The sequence below is a fragment of the Heteronotia binoei genome, chromosome 11 (assembly GCF_032191835.1).
Source record: "Heteronotia binoei isolate CCM8104 ecotype False Entrance Well chromosome 11, APGP_CSIRO_Hbin_v1, whole genome shotgun sequence".
In the NCBI taxonomy this organism is placed as follows: domain Eukaryota; kingdom Metazoa; phylum Chordata; class Lepidosauria; order Squamata; family Gekkonidae; genus Heteronotia; species Heteronotia binoei.
This window is the reverse complement of record NC_083233.1, coordinates 919,747-937,275: the sequence shown is the minus strand read 5'-3', so window position 1 is coordinate 937,275 and position 17,529 is coordinate 919,747. Positions and strand designations below refer to the sequence as shown.

Genomic DNA, 17,529 nt, shown 5'->3' with positions numbered 1-17,529 from the left:
GCAGCCTGTGTCAGTCTTCAAGGCTAGCTTTTCTTTGCACAGCAGAGACAGGGGAAGGAAGCGAAACAGAGCTCACGCTTTGCAGCCTGTGTTAGTCTTCAAGGCTAGCTTTTCCCTGCACAACACAGAGACGGGGGAAGGAAGGAAGGAAGCCGAATGGAGCTCAGGCTTTGCAGCCTGTGTAAGCAGGGCCGGCTCACCCACTAGGCAAACTAGGTGGTTGCTTAGGGTGCCGGGAGGGTGGGGGCACCGAATTGGGCTCCCCCCTCCTGGTGCCCCAGGCAAACACCTAGTTTGCTTGCCTACTCCACCTGCCACCACTGCGGTTACCACGGAAGTCTCCTTTCCCTTCCCACTGTCAGGCTCTGTAACTCTATCACACCGAAATTATAAAATACTAACCAAATGGACTTTTCATACTAACCCACAGCCTTTGTTTTTATTGTAGCTAACATGCATATCAAAAGGGGGACGTTTGAAGTGTTAACTTTGTTTAGGTTGTAAAGAGAGCAAAGGAATGTGACCGTTAGTAGATACCGCCATGGGCCAGCATCTTCCCAGAGGCAAAGAGATAAGCAGAATCTCTTGTGTGAAAGTTTGCACCTTCACTCCCTATTGTTTCGAGAATAGAGGCTTTGTTTAGATATCGCTTTGATGTAGATTCCATAAGACTAAGAGACACCCATTCCTAGATATTAGTCTCAACTTATGTTTCCAGCTATGAGTTTCCAATAAAGTATACATTGTCTCAATGAATACCACCTTGAGTCTCCATCGCCTGACATTTTGAGACTAATCTTTGAAAAGGGGTTTATCTGAACCGGCCACTTTGAAGTCAAATGGCTGAAAAAGTTCTGGATAACGGAGAACCTCCAGGGGAACCGAAAACTCCCCCATGGCACGTCCTTGGACATAGGCGAGCCACGGGAATCGAATCCCCTTCCTACATCCAGACCCTATTCATCAGCCCGCAGCAGTGAAAGCTGAGAACCTCCACTGCACTGATGGATGCAGCCCCGGCTTGACACGAGACCCTCCTCACCAGGCCAGCGGCAGGAGAGCCAGGAGAAAAGTCGACGCGTCCCACGTGAGCCTGCCCGATTTGGAGGACGACGGGGCCGGGGGCCCGGGGAAAGAAGATGAAGCCAGCCGCTTGGAAGAGAAAATCTTGGGGAAAGTGAAAACCCAGATGAAGGGGCTGGTGAGAGGCCTCCGAAGCGAGATCCAGAGTAACACACAGGCGATCGCCTGAGAAGTAGAGAGACAGATCGACCGTATGAAGTCCCTGTGGGAGATGGAACGCCGACAACCCAGGGGATCGGGACCGCCCGCGCCACCATCGCTAGCAAACCCAGTCGGAGGCGGCAGTGGAGGAGCACCGGCGCCATCAGCACCCCCTCCCGGGGGTCCAGCACCTCAAGAGCCAGGAAAACCCCGTGAACTCAACCTCAAGTTCGACGGGGACCCCAAAGAAGTAGAATACTTCACCATCCAGGCGACCAGCTACATGCACTACTGGGGGAACACCTTCCCTGATGAGCCGAACCGAGTGGACTACCTAGGATCGAAACTCACGGGAGCGGTCCGGAGATGGTACGTGAGTTTATATGATTCGAGAGGCCCGGAGCTGGGGAGCGTGCACGCCTTCTTACAAGCCATGCTATGCCAGTACGAGGATCCTCTCCGAGAGGCTCGGGCCCTCAACGTGCTGAAAGACCTGAAGCAAGGGACCCGCTCAGTGAGAGAGTACACGGCGGAATTGCAGACCCACTGTGCCCAGGTGAGAGGATGGAACGAAGTGATGAAGATCGAGGCCTACCAGAGTGGCCTCAGATCCGCTCTCCTGGATTGGGCCCTCCACCAGGCATGGCCAACCACACTGGTGGGGTGGGTCCAACTAGCAGGTGAAGTGGAAACCAACATGGATCGAGTGACCCTGCAGCGACAGCGAGAGGGGAGCAGAGGGGGACAGGAGGCTCGGTCAGGGACAAAGACTGAGCCCAAAAAATCTACCCCCCCGAGCAGCCCCGCAAAGGGGTCCGCCACCTGCAGATGCTATCGATGTGGCGACCCGGGGCACCTAGTCGGGGAATGCCCCGAGAAACCTCGACCCCCCCCCTGCACCGAAGACAACGGGTCCCAAGGCGAAGAAGACACCAGGAAGACCAAAGGAGCCCAGTCAGGGCAACACTGCACTGTCGGCTGTGCTTGACGAGGATTTTACCAGGGAGAACGAGTCTGGAGACGAGACAGAGCCATCGGGAAACGAGCACGACCTGCCCTAAGCGGTGCCGAAAGGCAGGTCGACGCCACACCGGCACCACTGCGGGTGAGAATATCCGGAGAACTATTCTTAGTCCCTTTGACTTTATTAAATCCCAATTCCAAACGTTTTATGCATACCCGAGCGCTAATTGACTCAGGGTGTACTAGAGAGATTATCACCCCCAGGTTAGTAGAAGCACTAGCCAGAACGCCCCTACTCCACCCGCTACAATTCGAGCAGATGGACGGGACAGTAATGAAGGGGCTGGCGAGAGACCCAGTAGGGATTAAAGAACACTGGGACATGGAAGTGTTTGTAATTGCCCCCTTTCCATCCTTTGGTGTAATAGTAGGGGTAGGATGGCTGGCGAGACATCAACCAAATATCCAATGGGCCGAGCAAGCCATAGACTTTGACAGTAAAAAATGCACCCATCACCACTGGCCAGTAAAATGGGGCCCCTCGCTTCCCCCCCAGAATGAGAGACTATACTTAACCATAGAGGAGGTACGATCCATCCCACAAGAGTATCGGGACTTACGTAAAGTGTTTAGTGAGAAAGAGGCGGATGAACTCCCCCCACCCAGAAGCACAGACTGTGCTATTGAACTCATACCGGGGCAAGAATTACCCAAAGCGAAACTGTATTCCATGGGATGGGCAGAGAAGGCTGAACTGAGAAAGTTCTTGGACAAAAACTTGAACAGGGGGTTCATCCGGCCAGCCACGGCGCCGCACGCGGCCCCAGTACTGTTCAGAAAGAAGAAGGATGGGGGGCTTAGACTTTGCACAGATTTTCGTGGGATAAATGCTATATCCATGTCAAACGCCTACCCCATCCCACTGATCAAAGACTTGTTAAGCACAGTATCGGAGGGGTGCATCCTTACCAAATTAGATCTGAGGGACGCTTACTTCCAAGTTAGAATTAAAGAAGGGGATGAATGGAAGACAGCGTTCAACACCCCCTTGGGACAATTCGAGTACTTAGTGATGCCGTTTGGGTTACAGGGGGCCCCTGGAGTGTTTATGAATTTCATCAATGAAGTACTAAGAGAGTACCTGTACAAAGGGGTGGTAGTGTACCTGGATGACATCATTATCTATTCAAAAGACCTGCCCTCCCACATAAAGTTGGTGAGGAAAGTGCTCAACACCCTACTAGAGCACAAACTCTATGCTAAGTTGTCAAAATGTGAATTTCACCAAAAGGAACTAGATTACTTGGGCTTCAGGCTGTCGGGGAAAGGTTTAGCCATGGACCCAGTAAAAATCCAAGCAGTATTAGACTGGGAACCCCCGAAAACACGTAGACAGCTCGAATCTTTCATCGGATTCGCAAATTTTTACCGTGGGTTCATAGAGGGCTTTGCTAAAGTGATGTTGCCTCTAACTGACTTACTAAAGACTAAGGGGCAGGGACCTGAGGCGAAAAAACCAAGTTCGAGATTGGCATGGTCCCCCGAATGTCAGAAAGCGTTTGAAAAATTAAAACAACTGTTCACCAGTGAGCCAATTTTAGCACACCCCAATGAACTGAAACCTTTCGTGGTGCAATGTGACGCGTCCGATGTAGCCATCGGAGCCATATTAATGCAGAAAGACCCGGAGGGCCGATTAAACCCTGCACCTATATATCCAAGAAATTTTCCAATGAACAACGTAATTGGTCAGTCTGGGACAAAGAAGCCTTCGCTGTAACGTTTGCTCTAAAGACCTGGCGGTCCTGACTGGAAGGGGCTAGAGTACCATTTGAAATATGGACAGATCATAAAAATCTAGAGGCACTTACCACACGCCGAAAATTAACCGACAAACAGATTAGGTGGGCGGGATTCTTCGGCAAATTTGATTTCACGTTACGACACATCCCAGGCTCCAAAAACTTTTTACCCGACGCCCTCTCTCGGTTGCCGCAACACGAAAGCCAGAGGGAGGAGACCATAGACTCTCTCATCCCGCCTTCCATTGTCACAGGAGGCGTGACCACTCGGTCAGGGAAAAAGACCGGGAAACCAGAACCGTGGGGGGGGGGGGAATAAACTAATCACAGAAGCAGAACAAGAAGGGCAGGAATGAACGGAAGGGCTGGTAAAGGGAGAAGGAGGATTTTGGTATCATGAAGGGAAATTGTACGTCCCCAAAAGCCTCCTCTAGGAAGTGCTGCAGCACTGCTATAGCAGCAAATTAGCCGGGCATTTTGGTTATGTAAAAACACTACACCTAGTGAGCAGACAGTTCTGGTGGCCCCAAATGAAAAAGGATATTTCAGAATTCTTGCCCAACCTCCATAATGTCCAAAAGGAGGGGAGGAAAAACACCCGGTTTACTTCGGCCCACACCCACAGCGGGACTACTGGTCGGTGGTGTCTATGGACTTTATAGTCGAACTGCCAGTGTCGCAAGGACGGACAGTAATTCTAGTGGTGGTTGACACGTTTTCAAAACAAACCCACTTTTCCCTTGCAAACAACTCCCCACCGCTAAAAAGCTAGCACACCTATTTTTCCAACACGTTGTGAAACTACACTCATTCCTGGACAAGGTCATTAGTGACCGCGGCCCATAGTTCGTTGCCAACTTTTGGCGGGAGTTTTGTAAACTAACAGGGATTGAACAGGGACTGAGTTCCGCCTACCACCCGCAAACGGACGGACAGACAGAACGTGTGAACTCTCTTCTCGAACAATATCTAAGGTGCTTTATTAACTACCAACAAGACAATTGGGTGGAACTATTGCCGTTTGCAGAGTATGGCTACAACAATAGCCTGCATAGCTCGACAAAAACCACTCCCTTTCAAATTGTGAATGGATATGAAGGGAAACCCTTCCCCAATCTAACCACCACCAACACCACCAGTTCCCACACATCATGCCATCAGTGGTGGGAATCACTAACGAAAGGGTGGGAAATGATCCAAGAGAACCTGGAAGCAGCCAAAAAGGATTACAAAGCGCAATTTGACAAAAAACACTCGCCCGAGTGGGACTTCAAAGTGGGGGATACTGTGTTCCTCTCAACTAAAAATCTACCTTTGCCACAATCATCCAGGAAACTAGCATACAAGTACCTTTGCAGTATTCGCTCCTTAAGACGCACACACTTTTCCCTCCACTTTTTTGGGGGGGAAAAGTGAGTCTTATGGTGCAAAAAATACTGTACTTAGGACCTTTCAAAATCAAGAGAGTAATAAATGCAGTGACTGTTGAACTAGAACTACCTAAAATGTTCAGTAAAATTCATCCTGTTTTCCATTGCAGTCTTCTGAAAAAAGATCCTGGAGCTACGTCTTGGCATCCACGCCGTACGACGCCCACCCCTATTCAAGTGAGGGGTCAGAGTCATCATGAAGTGCAAGAAATACTGGATGCCAAATTCAAGCGAGGGGTATTGCACTTCTTAGTCCGATGGAAATATTTTCCCCCCTCGTGCCTCGAGTGTGTAAAGTCAGGTGTTGAAAGACCTGAGTCAGATTGAGGTGACAAAAGAGGAGGTCCTACAACTAATAGACAAATTAAAAACTAATAAGTCACCGGGTCTGGATGGCATACATCCGAGAGTTCTGAAAGAACTCAAAGTTGAACTTGTGGATCTTCTAACAAAAATCTGTAATCTTTCATTGAAGTCTGCCTCCGTTCCTGAGGACTGGAAGGTAGCAGATGTCACCCCCATCTTTAAAAAGGGTTCCAGAGGAGATCCGGGAAATTACAGGCCAGTCAGTCTGACTTCAATACCGGGGAAGTTGGTAGAAACCATTATCAAGGACAGAATGAGTAGGCACATTGATGAACACGAGTTATTGAGGAAGACTTAGCGTGGGTTCTGTAAGGGAAGCTCATGCCTCATTAACCTGCTACATTTCTTTGAGGGGGTGAACAAACATGTGGACAAAGGAGACCCGATAGATGTTGTTTACCTTGACTTCCAGAAAGCTTTTGATAAAGTTCCTCATCAAAGGCTCCTTAGAAAGCTTGAGAGTCATGGAGTAAAAGGACAGGTCCTCTTGTGGATCAAAAACTGGCTGAGTAATAGGAAGAAGAAGAAGAAGAAGAAGAAGAAGAAGAAGAAGAAGAAGAAGAAGAAGAAGAAGAAGAAGAAGAAGATATTGGATTTATATCCCGCCCTCCACTCCGAAGAGTCTCAGAGCGGCTCACAATCTCCTTTACCTTCCTCCCCCACAACAGACACCCTGTGAGGTGGGTGGGGCTGGAGAGGGCTCTCACAGCAGCTGCCCTTTCAAGGACAACCTCTGCCAGAGCTATGGCTGACCCAAGGCCATGCCAGCAGGTGCAAGTGGAGGAGTGGGGAATCAAACCCGGTTCTCCCAGATAAGAGTCCGCACACTTAACCACTACACCAAACTGGAAGCAGAGAGTGAGTATAAATGGACAGTCTTCGCAGTGGAGGACGGTAAGCAGTGGGGTGCCGCAGGGCTCGGTACTGGGTCCCATGCTCTTTAACTTGTTCATAAATGATTTAGAGTTGAGAGTGAGCAGTGAAGTGGCCAAGTTTGCGGATGACACAAAATTGTTCAGGGTGGTGAGAACCAGAGAGGATTGTGAGGAACTCCAAAGGGATCTGTTGAGGCTGGGTGAGTGGGCGTCAACGTGGCAGATGCGGTTCAATGTGGCCAAGTGCAAAGTAATGCACATTGGGGCCAAGAATCCCAGCTACAAATACAAGTTGATGGTGTGTGAACTGGCAGAGACTGACCATGAGAAAGATCTTGGGGTCGTGGTAGATAATTCACTGAAAATGTCAAGACAGTGTGCGTTTGCAATAAAAAAGGCCAACGCCATGCTGGGAATTATTAGAAGGGAATTGAAAACAAATCAGCCAGTATCATAATGCCCCTGTATAAATCGATGGTGTGGTCTCATTTGGAGTACTGTGTCACCGCACCTCAAAAAGGATATTATAGCATTGGAGAAAGTCCAGAAAAGGGCAACTAGAATGATTAAAGGGCTGGAACACTTTCCCTATGAAGAAAGGTTGAAACGCTTAGGGCTCTTTAGCTTGGAGAAATGTCGACTGCGGGGTGACATGATAGAGGTTTACAAGATAATGCATGGGATGGAGAAAGTAGAGAAAGAAATACTTTTCTCCCTTTCTCACAATACAAGAACTCGTGGGCATTCCATGAAATTGCTGAGCAGAAAGGTTAAAACGGATAAAAGGAAGTACTTCTTCACCCAAAGGGTGATTAACATGTGGAATTCACTGCCACAGGAGGTGGTGGCGGCCACAAGCATAGCCACCTTCAAGAGGAGGTTAGATAAAAATATGGAGCAGAGGTCCATCAGTGGCTATTAGCCACAGTGTGTGTGTGTGTGTGTATTTGGCCGCTGTGTGACACAGAATGTTGGACTGGATGGGCCATTGGCCTGATCTAACATGGCTTCTCTTATGTTCTTATGTTCTTAAGTCAACTGATCTAAGGGCACCTCTTCTTCTGAAAAGATTTTACCAACTGCACCCAGACAAACCCTGAGCACGAGCTTAGGGGGGGCAGTATGTCAGGCTCTGTAACTCTTATCACACTGAAATTATAAAATACTAACCAAATGGACTTTTCATACTAACCCACAGCCTTTGTTGTATTTTAGCTAACATGCATATCTAAGGGGGGACGTTTGAAGTGTTAACTTTGTTTAGGTTGTAAAGAGAGCAAAGGAATGCGACCGTTAGTAGATACTGCCGTGGGCCAGCATCTTCCCAGAGGCAAAGAGATAAGCAGAAGCTCTTGTGTGAAAGTTTGCACCTTCACTCCCTGTTGTTTTGAGAATAGTGGCTTTGTTTAGATATCACTTTGATGTAGATTCCATAAGACTAAGAGACACCCATTCCTATGTATTAGTCTCAACTTTTGTTTCCAGCTATGAGTTTCCAATAAAGTATACATTGTCTCAATGAATACCGCCTTGAGTCTCCATCACCTGACACTCACCCCTCTGCGCCACCGTGCCTCCACTACCGGCACCTGCCCCTCCTTTCTCTTCCCTTTTGCACCCCCCAGTGCACTGCCACCCGACGATGCCTCCACCACCACCACTACTGCCGTCCACCCCTCCTTTCCCTTCCCTTCCCCCCCCCCCAGCTCACCACCTGCCACCCACCCATGCCTCCTTCACTGGTCACGGTGTGATTGTGCAAGGGGAGGCAATGGGAAGGGAAAGGAGGGGCAGGCGATGGAAGAGGAGGTGCAGGGAGTGGGCGGCGTGCTTGGGGGGAGGGGTTCAACGGTGTGCTGCATTACAGTGCTGGGGAGGTGGCGGGGGGGTGCCTAGGGTGCTACACACCATTAGGCTGGCACTGTGTGTCAGTCTTCAAGGCTAGCTTTTCTCTGCACAACACAGAGACGAAGAAAGGAAGGAAGCCAAATGGAGCTCAGGCTTTGCAGCCTGTGTCAGTCTTTAAACCTAGCTTTTCTGTGTACAACGTAGAGACGGAGGAAGGAAAGAAGACAAATGGAGTTCAGGTTTTGCAGCCTGTGTCAGTCTTCAAGGCTAGCTTTTCTCTGCACAACACAGACGGAGGAAGGAAGGAAGGAAGGAAGGAAGCAAGCAAGCAAGCAAGCAAGCAAAACAGAGCTCAGGCTTTGCAGCCTGTATCAGTCTTTAAGCCTAGCTTTTTTGTGTGCAACACAGAGATGGGGAAGAAGGAAGCAGAGCAGAGTTCATGCTTTGCTGGGGGCAGGATTAGCTTTGACTTTTCTTGCAACCCGATATTGAGACTTCCATGGCTTAGTGCTGGGTCATGACCCTGCAAATGGGAAATGCTGATCTAATATATTGGCTTAATAGGTGTCATTAGGTTTGCATATTTATTTTATTTTGTTATCTAATTTTAAATAATTTTATTTAGGATTTCTAAATATTGAATTATGAATTAGTATTACTAGTATTTTAGATCATAATTCATAGCACAGGTTGTATAATAGATTACTCACAGTATTATTAGGGTTCGCTGGTCCAATTCAGGAAATATCTGGGGATTATGGAGGTGGAGCCAGGAGCCAGGTTGTGACAAGCATGATTGAGCTTTCTGGCCATCACATTTAAAGGAATCATGTCATTGTTGCACTTTTAATGTGTCATGGTATTACTTTTGATTTGCTTCAGTTCTTTCAGATTTCTGGTTGGTTACAGATTTCTGTTAGTGTAGTCCTATGGTGTTGTTTATTGAATGCCCCATCCTTTTGATTGTCTTGATATACTCTGTGTGATCCACCCTGAGTCCCTGGGAGGAAGGTGGATTATAAACAATGCAAATGTATAAATGCACAAGCTGAATGCCCACTCTGTGCTCGCTTTTGTAGGCCATTCCAGAGACTTGCCACAGAAAAAGTCCTTGGCAGAGCTGTGAGATGGGTAATCTTCAGAGAGGTCAGCAGCAGGAAGAGGCTGTCTAAGGAGCAAAACTGTCAAGCAGGAGACATAGTCTGATCCTTATGAGGGGAGGACCAAGTCCACACAGGCCTCTAGACCACTATTTTGAATTGGGCACAGAAGCAAATAGGTGACCAGTGCAATAGTTGAAGCTCTGGAATGATGTCTTCCAAGCAGGAGTTGCCCCATCTGGCCGCAGCTGATCCTTGCAAGAGGGCAAAGGCAGCCTCACACGGAGCATGTCCCAGCAGCCCTCATGGCAGTTTACACTAGAATATATCAGCAGGGCTGGCTCAGCAGACTCTAAAGAAGGGCCCAGCTTGAAAGCTAGATCAGTTGCTTGCAAAAAGTTTACCCTGGACAATTTACTTTATCTCAGGGCTGGCCAACGGTAGTTCACCAGATGTTTTTTGCCTACAACTCCGATCGGCCCCAGCCATTGGCCATGCTGGCTGGAGCTGATGGGAGTTGTAGGCAAAAAAAATCTGGAGAGCTACTGTTGGCCACCCCTGCTTTATCTTATTAATTTATATTGGGAGGGACGGAAGACGATGAGCAACTGACTCCTTCTCCCTGCTTTTGATCCGTTGAGGTTTGGGTCCCTTTCCGGTGTCTGCTGACACACCCTGTTGCTTCCTTGTTGCAGGCTGTCTACAAGGCTTGGCTGTGCTCTGAGTATTTCAACGTGACACAACTGCAGTGCCAACACCGGATTCCATGCAAGCAATACTGCCTGGAGGTGCAGACTAGATGCCCCTTTGTGTTGCCTGACAATGATGAACTGATCTATGGAGGGCTGCCTGGCTTCATCTGCACGGGTAAGACTCAACAGAGATCCTCCTCCTCCTCCTCACCTCCTTGCACCTCAGGCCTCTGGGGGGAAAACAGTACTGTGTGCAGCCAGCTGCTGGCACAGCCATGGCCCCTCAGGTCCAGGGAACCCACAGGGGCCAGTATCATAATGCCCCTGTATAAATCGATGGTGCGGTCTCATTTGGAATACTGTGTACAATTTTGGTCACCGCATTTCAAAAAGGATATTATAGCAATGGAAAAAGTCCAGAAAAGGGCAACTAGAATGAGTAAAGGTTTGGAACACTTTCCCTATGAAGAAAGGTTAAAACGCTTGGGGCTCTTTAGCTTGGAGAAACGTCGACTGCGGGGTGACATGATAGAGGTTTACAAGATTATGCATGGGATGGAGAAAGTAGAGAAAGAAGTACTTTTCTCCCTTTCTCACAATACAAGAATTCATGAGCAGTCAGGTTAGAACGAATAAAAGGAAGTACTTCTTCACCCAAAGGGTGATTAACATGTGGAATTCACTGCCACAGGAGGTGGCGGCGGCTACAAGCATAGACAGCTTCAAGAGGGGATTGGATAAAAATATGGAGCAGAGGTCCATCAGTGGCTATTAGCCACAGTATATTATTGGAACTGTCTGGGACAGTGATGCTCTGTATTCTTGGTGCTTGGAGGGGGGCAAAGTGGAAGGGCTTCTAGACCCACTTGTGAACCTTCTGATGGCACTTGGGTTGTTGTTGTTGTTTTGGCCACTGTGTGACACAGAGTGTTGGACTAGATGGGCCATTGGCCTGATCCAACATGGCTTCTCTTATGTTCCTCATCCTCTTGGGGAGGAGTGACAAGTAGAGTGCCTCAAGGATCTGACCTGGGACCTGTTTTGTTCAACATCTTTATAAACGATTTGGATGAAGGAATAGAGGGAATGCTCATTAAATTTGCCGATTTTACTAAATTGGGAAGGGTTGCAAATACAGTAGAAGACAGAAACAGGATAGAGGATGACCTTGACAGGCTGGAAAACCAATAGAATGAACTTTAACAAGGATAAATGTAAAGTTCTACAGTTCGGTAGGAAAAATCCCATGCATGGTTATAGTATGAGGGAGCCTTGTCTTAGCAGTAGTATATGTGAAAAGGATCTAGGGGTCTTAGTGGATCATACGCTTCCTTGGAGGTTTTTATTTACTTGAAGGACTGTCATATAGAGGATGGTGTGGAATTGTTTTCTGTGGCCCCAGAATGTAGGACCAGAACCAATGAGTTGAAATTAAATCAAAAGAGTTTCCAGCTCAACATTAGGAAGAACTTCCTGACTGTTAGAGCGATTCCTCAGTGGAACAGGCTTCCTCGGGAGGTGGTGGGCTCTCCTTCCTTGGAGGTTTTTAAACAGAGGCTAGATGACCATTTGACAGCAATGAAGATCCTGTGAATTTGTGGTAGGTATTTGTGGGTTTCCTGCATTGTGCAGGGGGTTGGACTAGATTATCCTGGAGATCCCTTCCAACTCTATGATTCTATAAGTGAAGTAACTAATATAGCTGGAAAGGGGTGGGGCCATTGTGGGGGCAGATAAGGTTGATTGGTTAATGGCTGGGAATGAGAAAAGGAAGCAGGGAATGGTGAGCCTATGGAGATTGCCAGAAGCCAAGGAAGAGAGAAATATTATGAGGAGTGGGATTCTGGGGCAAATGAGCCCCCCCCCCCCCCCCCACTCCCGCAGTACTCCTTGTGGTTCCCTAGTGCACAACTTGACCTAGCAGCCTATTCGATACAGCGAGGCCCTGCTCAGTGGCTTTCACTGCACAGCTGAACCTGGCATGGATCAGCAGCTGGTATGCACAGGTTGCTTGGGTAGAGATGGAAGGAAAGCTGAAGATGGGGCCAGATAATGGTCGGTTGGTGGGTGGGTGGGAAAGCTCTCTGTGTGTGTTATGTATGTGAATCTTTGTGTTACCAAATGGTGTTCCTGCCTGGCTCATTGTAGCCTGAAGAACTGAGCTTGGGGACTTAGGAACAATGGGCAGGAGGATCCAAATTTCAACTGCCCTGCTCCAATCACAGGCCCCCCTGCTGGTTTGAATGACCCAATAAGGTGCTAATGCGGGAACCCAGTGTTGTATATAGTTGGCCCTGTTTGCCAGTCTTGTTAGTGCAGCCACCTACCATGCTGTACTCAATAAAGAGCTTGTTATTACTTCCGCCTCGCCTCTTCAATGCATAGAAACACACTATATGATAGCGGCGACGAGGATGGGATCCTGGTAGCCAATCCAGCAACCAGCACCGCACCTTGCAGCAGCTGCTTCCAGCTCCACACATCACACCGCCATTGCTGAGGAAGGTCACCAAGCCGGGACCTGAGATGAGTGAAGACTGAGCGTCCAATGCCTCTGTGCCTCCTGCTGACCCTCCACCGGCAGCCCCCCACATGGCCGGCCAGCCCGGCCCGCAGGGGTTTATCCGGGAGTTCAACCCTGAGCAACTGAAGTGGTGGGAGAGATGGGAAAAGAGGCTGAATTACTTCATTTTATCCCATAAAATCACGAATGAAGAAGAGAAGCACCTACTGCTCAGCTGCTGTGGCGAGGACACGCAGGAGCTGGTGGAGAGTTTACTGTCTCTGAGGATGCTGTGCAAAGTCAGCTACAAGGCCATCATGGAAAAGCTTACTGACCATTTCTTGACCCTGCTGACCCACATGTCCCAGCGCATCAAGTTCCACAAGCGGAACCAGAAGGCAGGAGAATAAAGAGCTTGTTATCACTACCACCTCGCCTCTTCAGTGCCTAAGAACCCACTATATTATAGTGTGTGTGTGTGTATGTGTGTGTGTGTGTGAGAGAGAGAGATTATGTCAGCTTTAGAGCATCCCTTTATATATAATGTATGCATATGTAATTTTTTTTTTGGGGGGGGGGTTAACCGTATCCTGCCTTGAGGGCCCAAACTGGGTGGAAAGGTTGGTTTTTTGAAATTGATAAATAAATAATGGAAACTCGAGATGCAGTCAGGAAGCATAAATTTAGTATAGAACAGAGCTCTTTATATACTGACTAGGAATAAGGCCTATTGTGGGGAAAAACAGGCTCTAGAAAGAGGTTCTGGGTGAGTTCCCCACCTCCACCCCTGCTGTCTTCCCAGCTACCCAAAGTGGCCATTTTCTGTAGAGTAATTAACCTCACTTCACCTTTCCATCTCCTTCCCCCTCCCTTCATCTGTCTAGGAAAATGGGGACCAAAGCAGCTTGCATCATTCTCCTTTTACGCTTTTGATCTGCACAACAACCTTGTGAGGTAGGTTAGGCTGAAGGTCTGTCACCAGTGACCCCTCTAAACTGAGTTAGAGTGAGCTAGCTTGCAGATTTTTAGCCTCCAGCTCACACATTTTTGTCTTAGCTCAGGAAAAATAGCCACAGATCAAACTAATTTATGTAGTAGCTCACAGCTTTAATACCAGTAGATCACAAAGTAGAATTTTTGCTCACAAGACTTTGCAGCTTAAAGGGAACATTGTCTGTGACTGGTCTGAAATCACAGTGTGGACCAAAGCAGGAGGGAAGGTACCTCAGCAGAGTATAATAACACAGAGTCCAGCCTGCAAAGCAGTCAGTTTCTCCAGGGAACCTGATCTCTGCCATCTGGAGAGCAGTTGTAATTTTGTGTAATCTCCAGCCCTCACCTGGACATTGCTAACAGTGATTCCCTAGGAGAAAATGCTGCTGAAAAGTAGCAAATAGTCAGGTCTAGTGTAGTCAATCTCCAGGTGGAGCTTGATGATCTCCTGGTATCACAATTGAATCCAGACAACAGATCTCTCTCCCTTTGGAGAAAATAACTGCTTTGGAGGGTGGATATGGCATTATATTCAGCTGAGGCTTTTCCCCTCCCCAAACCCTGCTGTCCTCAAACTCCACCACAAAATCTCCAGGAATTTCCTACCAACCTGGAACTGGCAGCCCTAGTCAGGACTGGGCCCAATGAGTTCTCCCTCAAAGGCCAAAATAGGCCTGGAAAGGACCACCCTCGCCTTTTCTGACAGAACCAAATTTGGTTGCTTTTTCATGATATAGTCAAGGTTGTTGCCTCGCAACAGCCACTGCCTAGCAGCCTCCCCAGTGGGCCAATCCTCATCTGTTCTGGAATTCACAGTGGGTGGGGGAAAGTGGAGTCAACCAGTGCCATACAAGTACACTTGAATGATGTTTGATGGGCCAGTGGTTGATGGAGTGCACACCACAGCCAATGGGAGAGCCAATATCAGAAAGTGCCAATATCATAGTATTTGTGTGTGTGTGTGGAAGATGGTGGAAGAAAGGATGACTTGGCGTGACTTTGTCCATGGGGTTGCAAAGAGTCCGACTCAGCTCTGCAACTGAACAACAACAACATGTGTGTGTGTGTATGAATGATGATACTATGTCAGCCTTAGAGCATCCATCTGTTTGTCTGTCCATCTGTCTGTCTATCTGCTACCATCTATCATCTATCTATTTGTTTATCATCTATTTATCCTGCCAAGCTAAAGATATACATGGAAGATACACATCATTGTTACAGTGATTGTTACAATGATTTCCTGGAACAGTAATCTAAATCCAGGATTTTTAGGTTGAAAAGAAGAAAAAAGCCTTCCCCAAACCATTTGTGCTTTTTTTCATCTTTGGGTGCTTATCATCACCATCAGCAATGGCCTTGTTGCTTTTCTTTCATAATCTGAATTTTCCAGGCAGTGGCATTTCTCCTTCCCAGCTGATGGTGGTGGGAAGTGGTGTCAAGTCACAGCTGGTTTGCAGTGATCCCCGCTGGGAGTTTTCAAGAGAAGAGATGTTCAGAGGAGGCTTCCCATTGCCTGCCTCTGCATCAGGATCCCGGGACCCCTTGGAGGTCTCCCATCTAAATACTGGCCAGAGCCAACCTTGCTTAGCTTCCAAGATCTAGCAATATCAGGGTTGCCTGGGCAATCCAGGGTAGGGCCCCTTTCAATTGGATCCTATTTGGTTATTTATTTATAGTCTGTCTTTCTCACAGGTACTCAGGACATAGAGAGTCAGTATGATCAACAAAATGGGGCATTCAATAAACAATGCATTAGGATTGTAGAACTCTAGAACCAACCAAGAAGAATTGAAGCAGAGAATAAGTATTGCCATAGAAATTACATGATGGAATCCAGCTTGCAGAAAGCTGCACGCAGCAGTATTGACCATCGTCTTTAATCATTTGTCTAAGTCAGTTTGTCAGTCTTTTTGTACAGTCTAGCCTGGTTCCCTGTGCAGAAGAGTCCTCTTAAATAATTCTGTTTTGCAGAAAGCCAGGAGGGTGAGAGCTTTCCTGACCTCTTTGGGCAGGCAATTCCATCAGGTGAGAGGCCATGGAGAAAGCTTGTGGGTAGGCAGTTGTTGACTTAACCCATTTGCAGGTTGGCACGTGCAAAACCCCCTACTGACATGACATGAGCATGGGGGCAGAGCTTGGGGGAAGATGGCCCCACAGATAACAGGGACCAAGGTCACAAAGGGCATTTTATGTGACAGCCAAATTCTTAAATTGAGCCTGGTGACCAATGGACAACCAATGGAGTGGAAGTCCTAATACAGGAAGGAGACTAAGATATAATAGGCCTTACTGAAACTTGGTGGGATGACAGTCATAACTGGAATATTAGGATTGAGAGGTACAACTTATTTAAAAGGGACAGGCAAATGAGAAAGGGTGGAGGCTTAGCAGAATATGTGAAGGAGGTATATACTTGTGAGGAAATACGTGAATCTGAGCATGGCAGCTCAGCTAAGAGTCTCTGGGTAAAAATAAAAGGAGTAGGAAATAACAGTGATGTTATGGTGGGGAGTCGCCTGAGAGGCCTTCTCCTGGCTGCCCCCACTCTGGTCAGGGTCTGCATGGAGGGCCTAGAGCCCCAAACCACCCTTGTCTTCCTTATCAAGAAATACCTCTTAACTGTGACGAAGGAGTCGTGAGGACCCAGAGAGTTTTGTGATAGCACTTAGAATATACACAATGTCTTGAAGAATGACTTAACTTGCTCCGCACTTCCTCTTTCCTGTTGTGTTTTGCCAGGGTTGCTGGAGAACCACTTTCCCAGTGCAGAAGCAATGTGCTGTGATGTGCAGTGGGACTCCTGTGATCGCCAGCCAGAGAGCAACTACAATGCATCCACCAAATCCACGGAATCAGAGTCATTCCACAAGCAACACCACGGCGCTCCCCTTCACCAGCAACAGCATCACTATCATCTCTACTACCATCACCACCAGTACCACCAGCCCCACCCATCCCTGTTGCCAGTTTCTGCAGGGTCTCGCCTCAGCAACAGCAAAATCCGGCTGTGTGTCCTGGTCCTGATGCTTCTCCACACCATGGTGTCCTTCTCGACTGTGCACAGCAGCAGGGCCGTTGCCCATGGGGGGCTGAGCTTGGAGGCCTTTCCCACAATGGATGAGAGCCTCACAAGAGACGAGTGAACCAGAGGGGAAAGCAACCTTCAGGCAGAAGGCCTGCTCTTTCCCATCCGGGGAGGGGGCACATGCTATTCCTCCAATTGGAGGCACATGATTGGGGGTGATGCACACATACCCACCCCCACACGCCCCTCCCACCCCCCCACCCCCGCAGAGCAGTCTCTGGTGTGTGCAGGGGTGCGGCCATTCAATCTTGAGAAGGGTTCGGTTAGTAACAAGCCTTAAGCTCACACTTCTCGGCTTAAAGGCCCAGGGATCTCATGCAAGCTGATCCCGTCACAAGAGAAGGGGCAGAGGTGGAAGAGGTAAATATCCATCGAGGGACAACTTCTCTCCTGGCCACCTGAAATGGGTGGTGTTATGGGACTAAAGATGATCTTTTTCTCCCAGTGGGCAGCTTGCCCTGGGGAACAACAGAGATGGATGGGCAAAGAGCCTTTCCCCTGAGCCCACATCAATCACGGTGAAGCAACGCTCCCCTTCCCTCCCCCCCCCCCCCCAATGTTTAAGGCTCCAATCCTTCCCCCATCTCCTCACGCTGTAGGTCAGGTCAGGATTCAGGATGGGAAGACCCTTCAGCTTTGGCGACT

The 17,529-nt window shown here is 48.4% G+C and overlaps 1 protein-coding gene across 1 annotated transcript in view; it reads left to right on the top strand.

The window, feature by feature from the left end:
* NALF2 (NALCN channel auxiliary factor 2) overlaps positions 1 to 17,011 on the top strand; it is an 83,974-nt gene extending 66,963 nt beyond the window's left edge. Inside the window, exons 2-3 of the mRNA XM_060249447.1 lie at positions 10,304 to 10,475; positions 16,539 to 17,011. Of these exons, the coding sequence (XP_060105430.1) occupies positions 10,304 to 10,475; positions 16,539 to 16,942 (576 nt within the window). The 3' untranslated portion in view covers positions 16,943 to 17,011. The remainder of the gene's footprint in view (positions 1 to 10,303; positions 10,476 to 16,538) is intronic.
* The last annotated feature ends 518 nt before the right edge of the window (positions 17,012 to 17,529 follow it).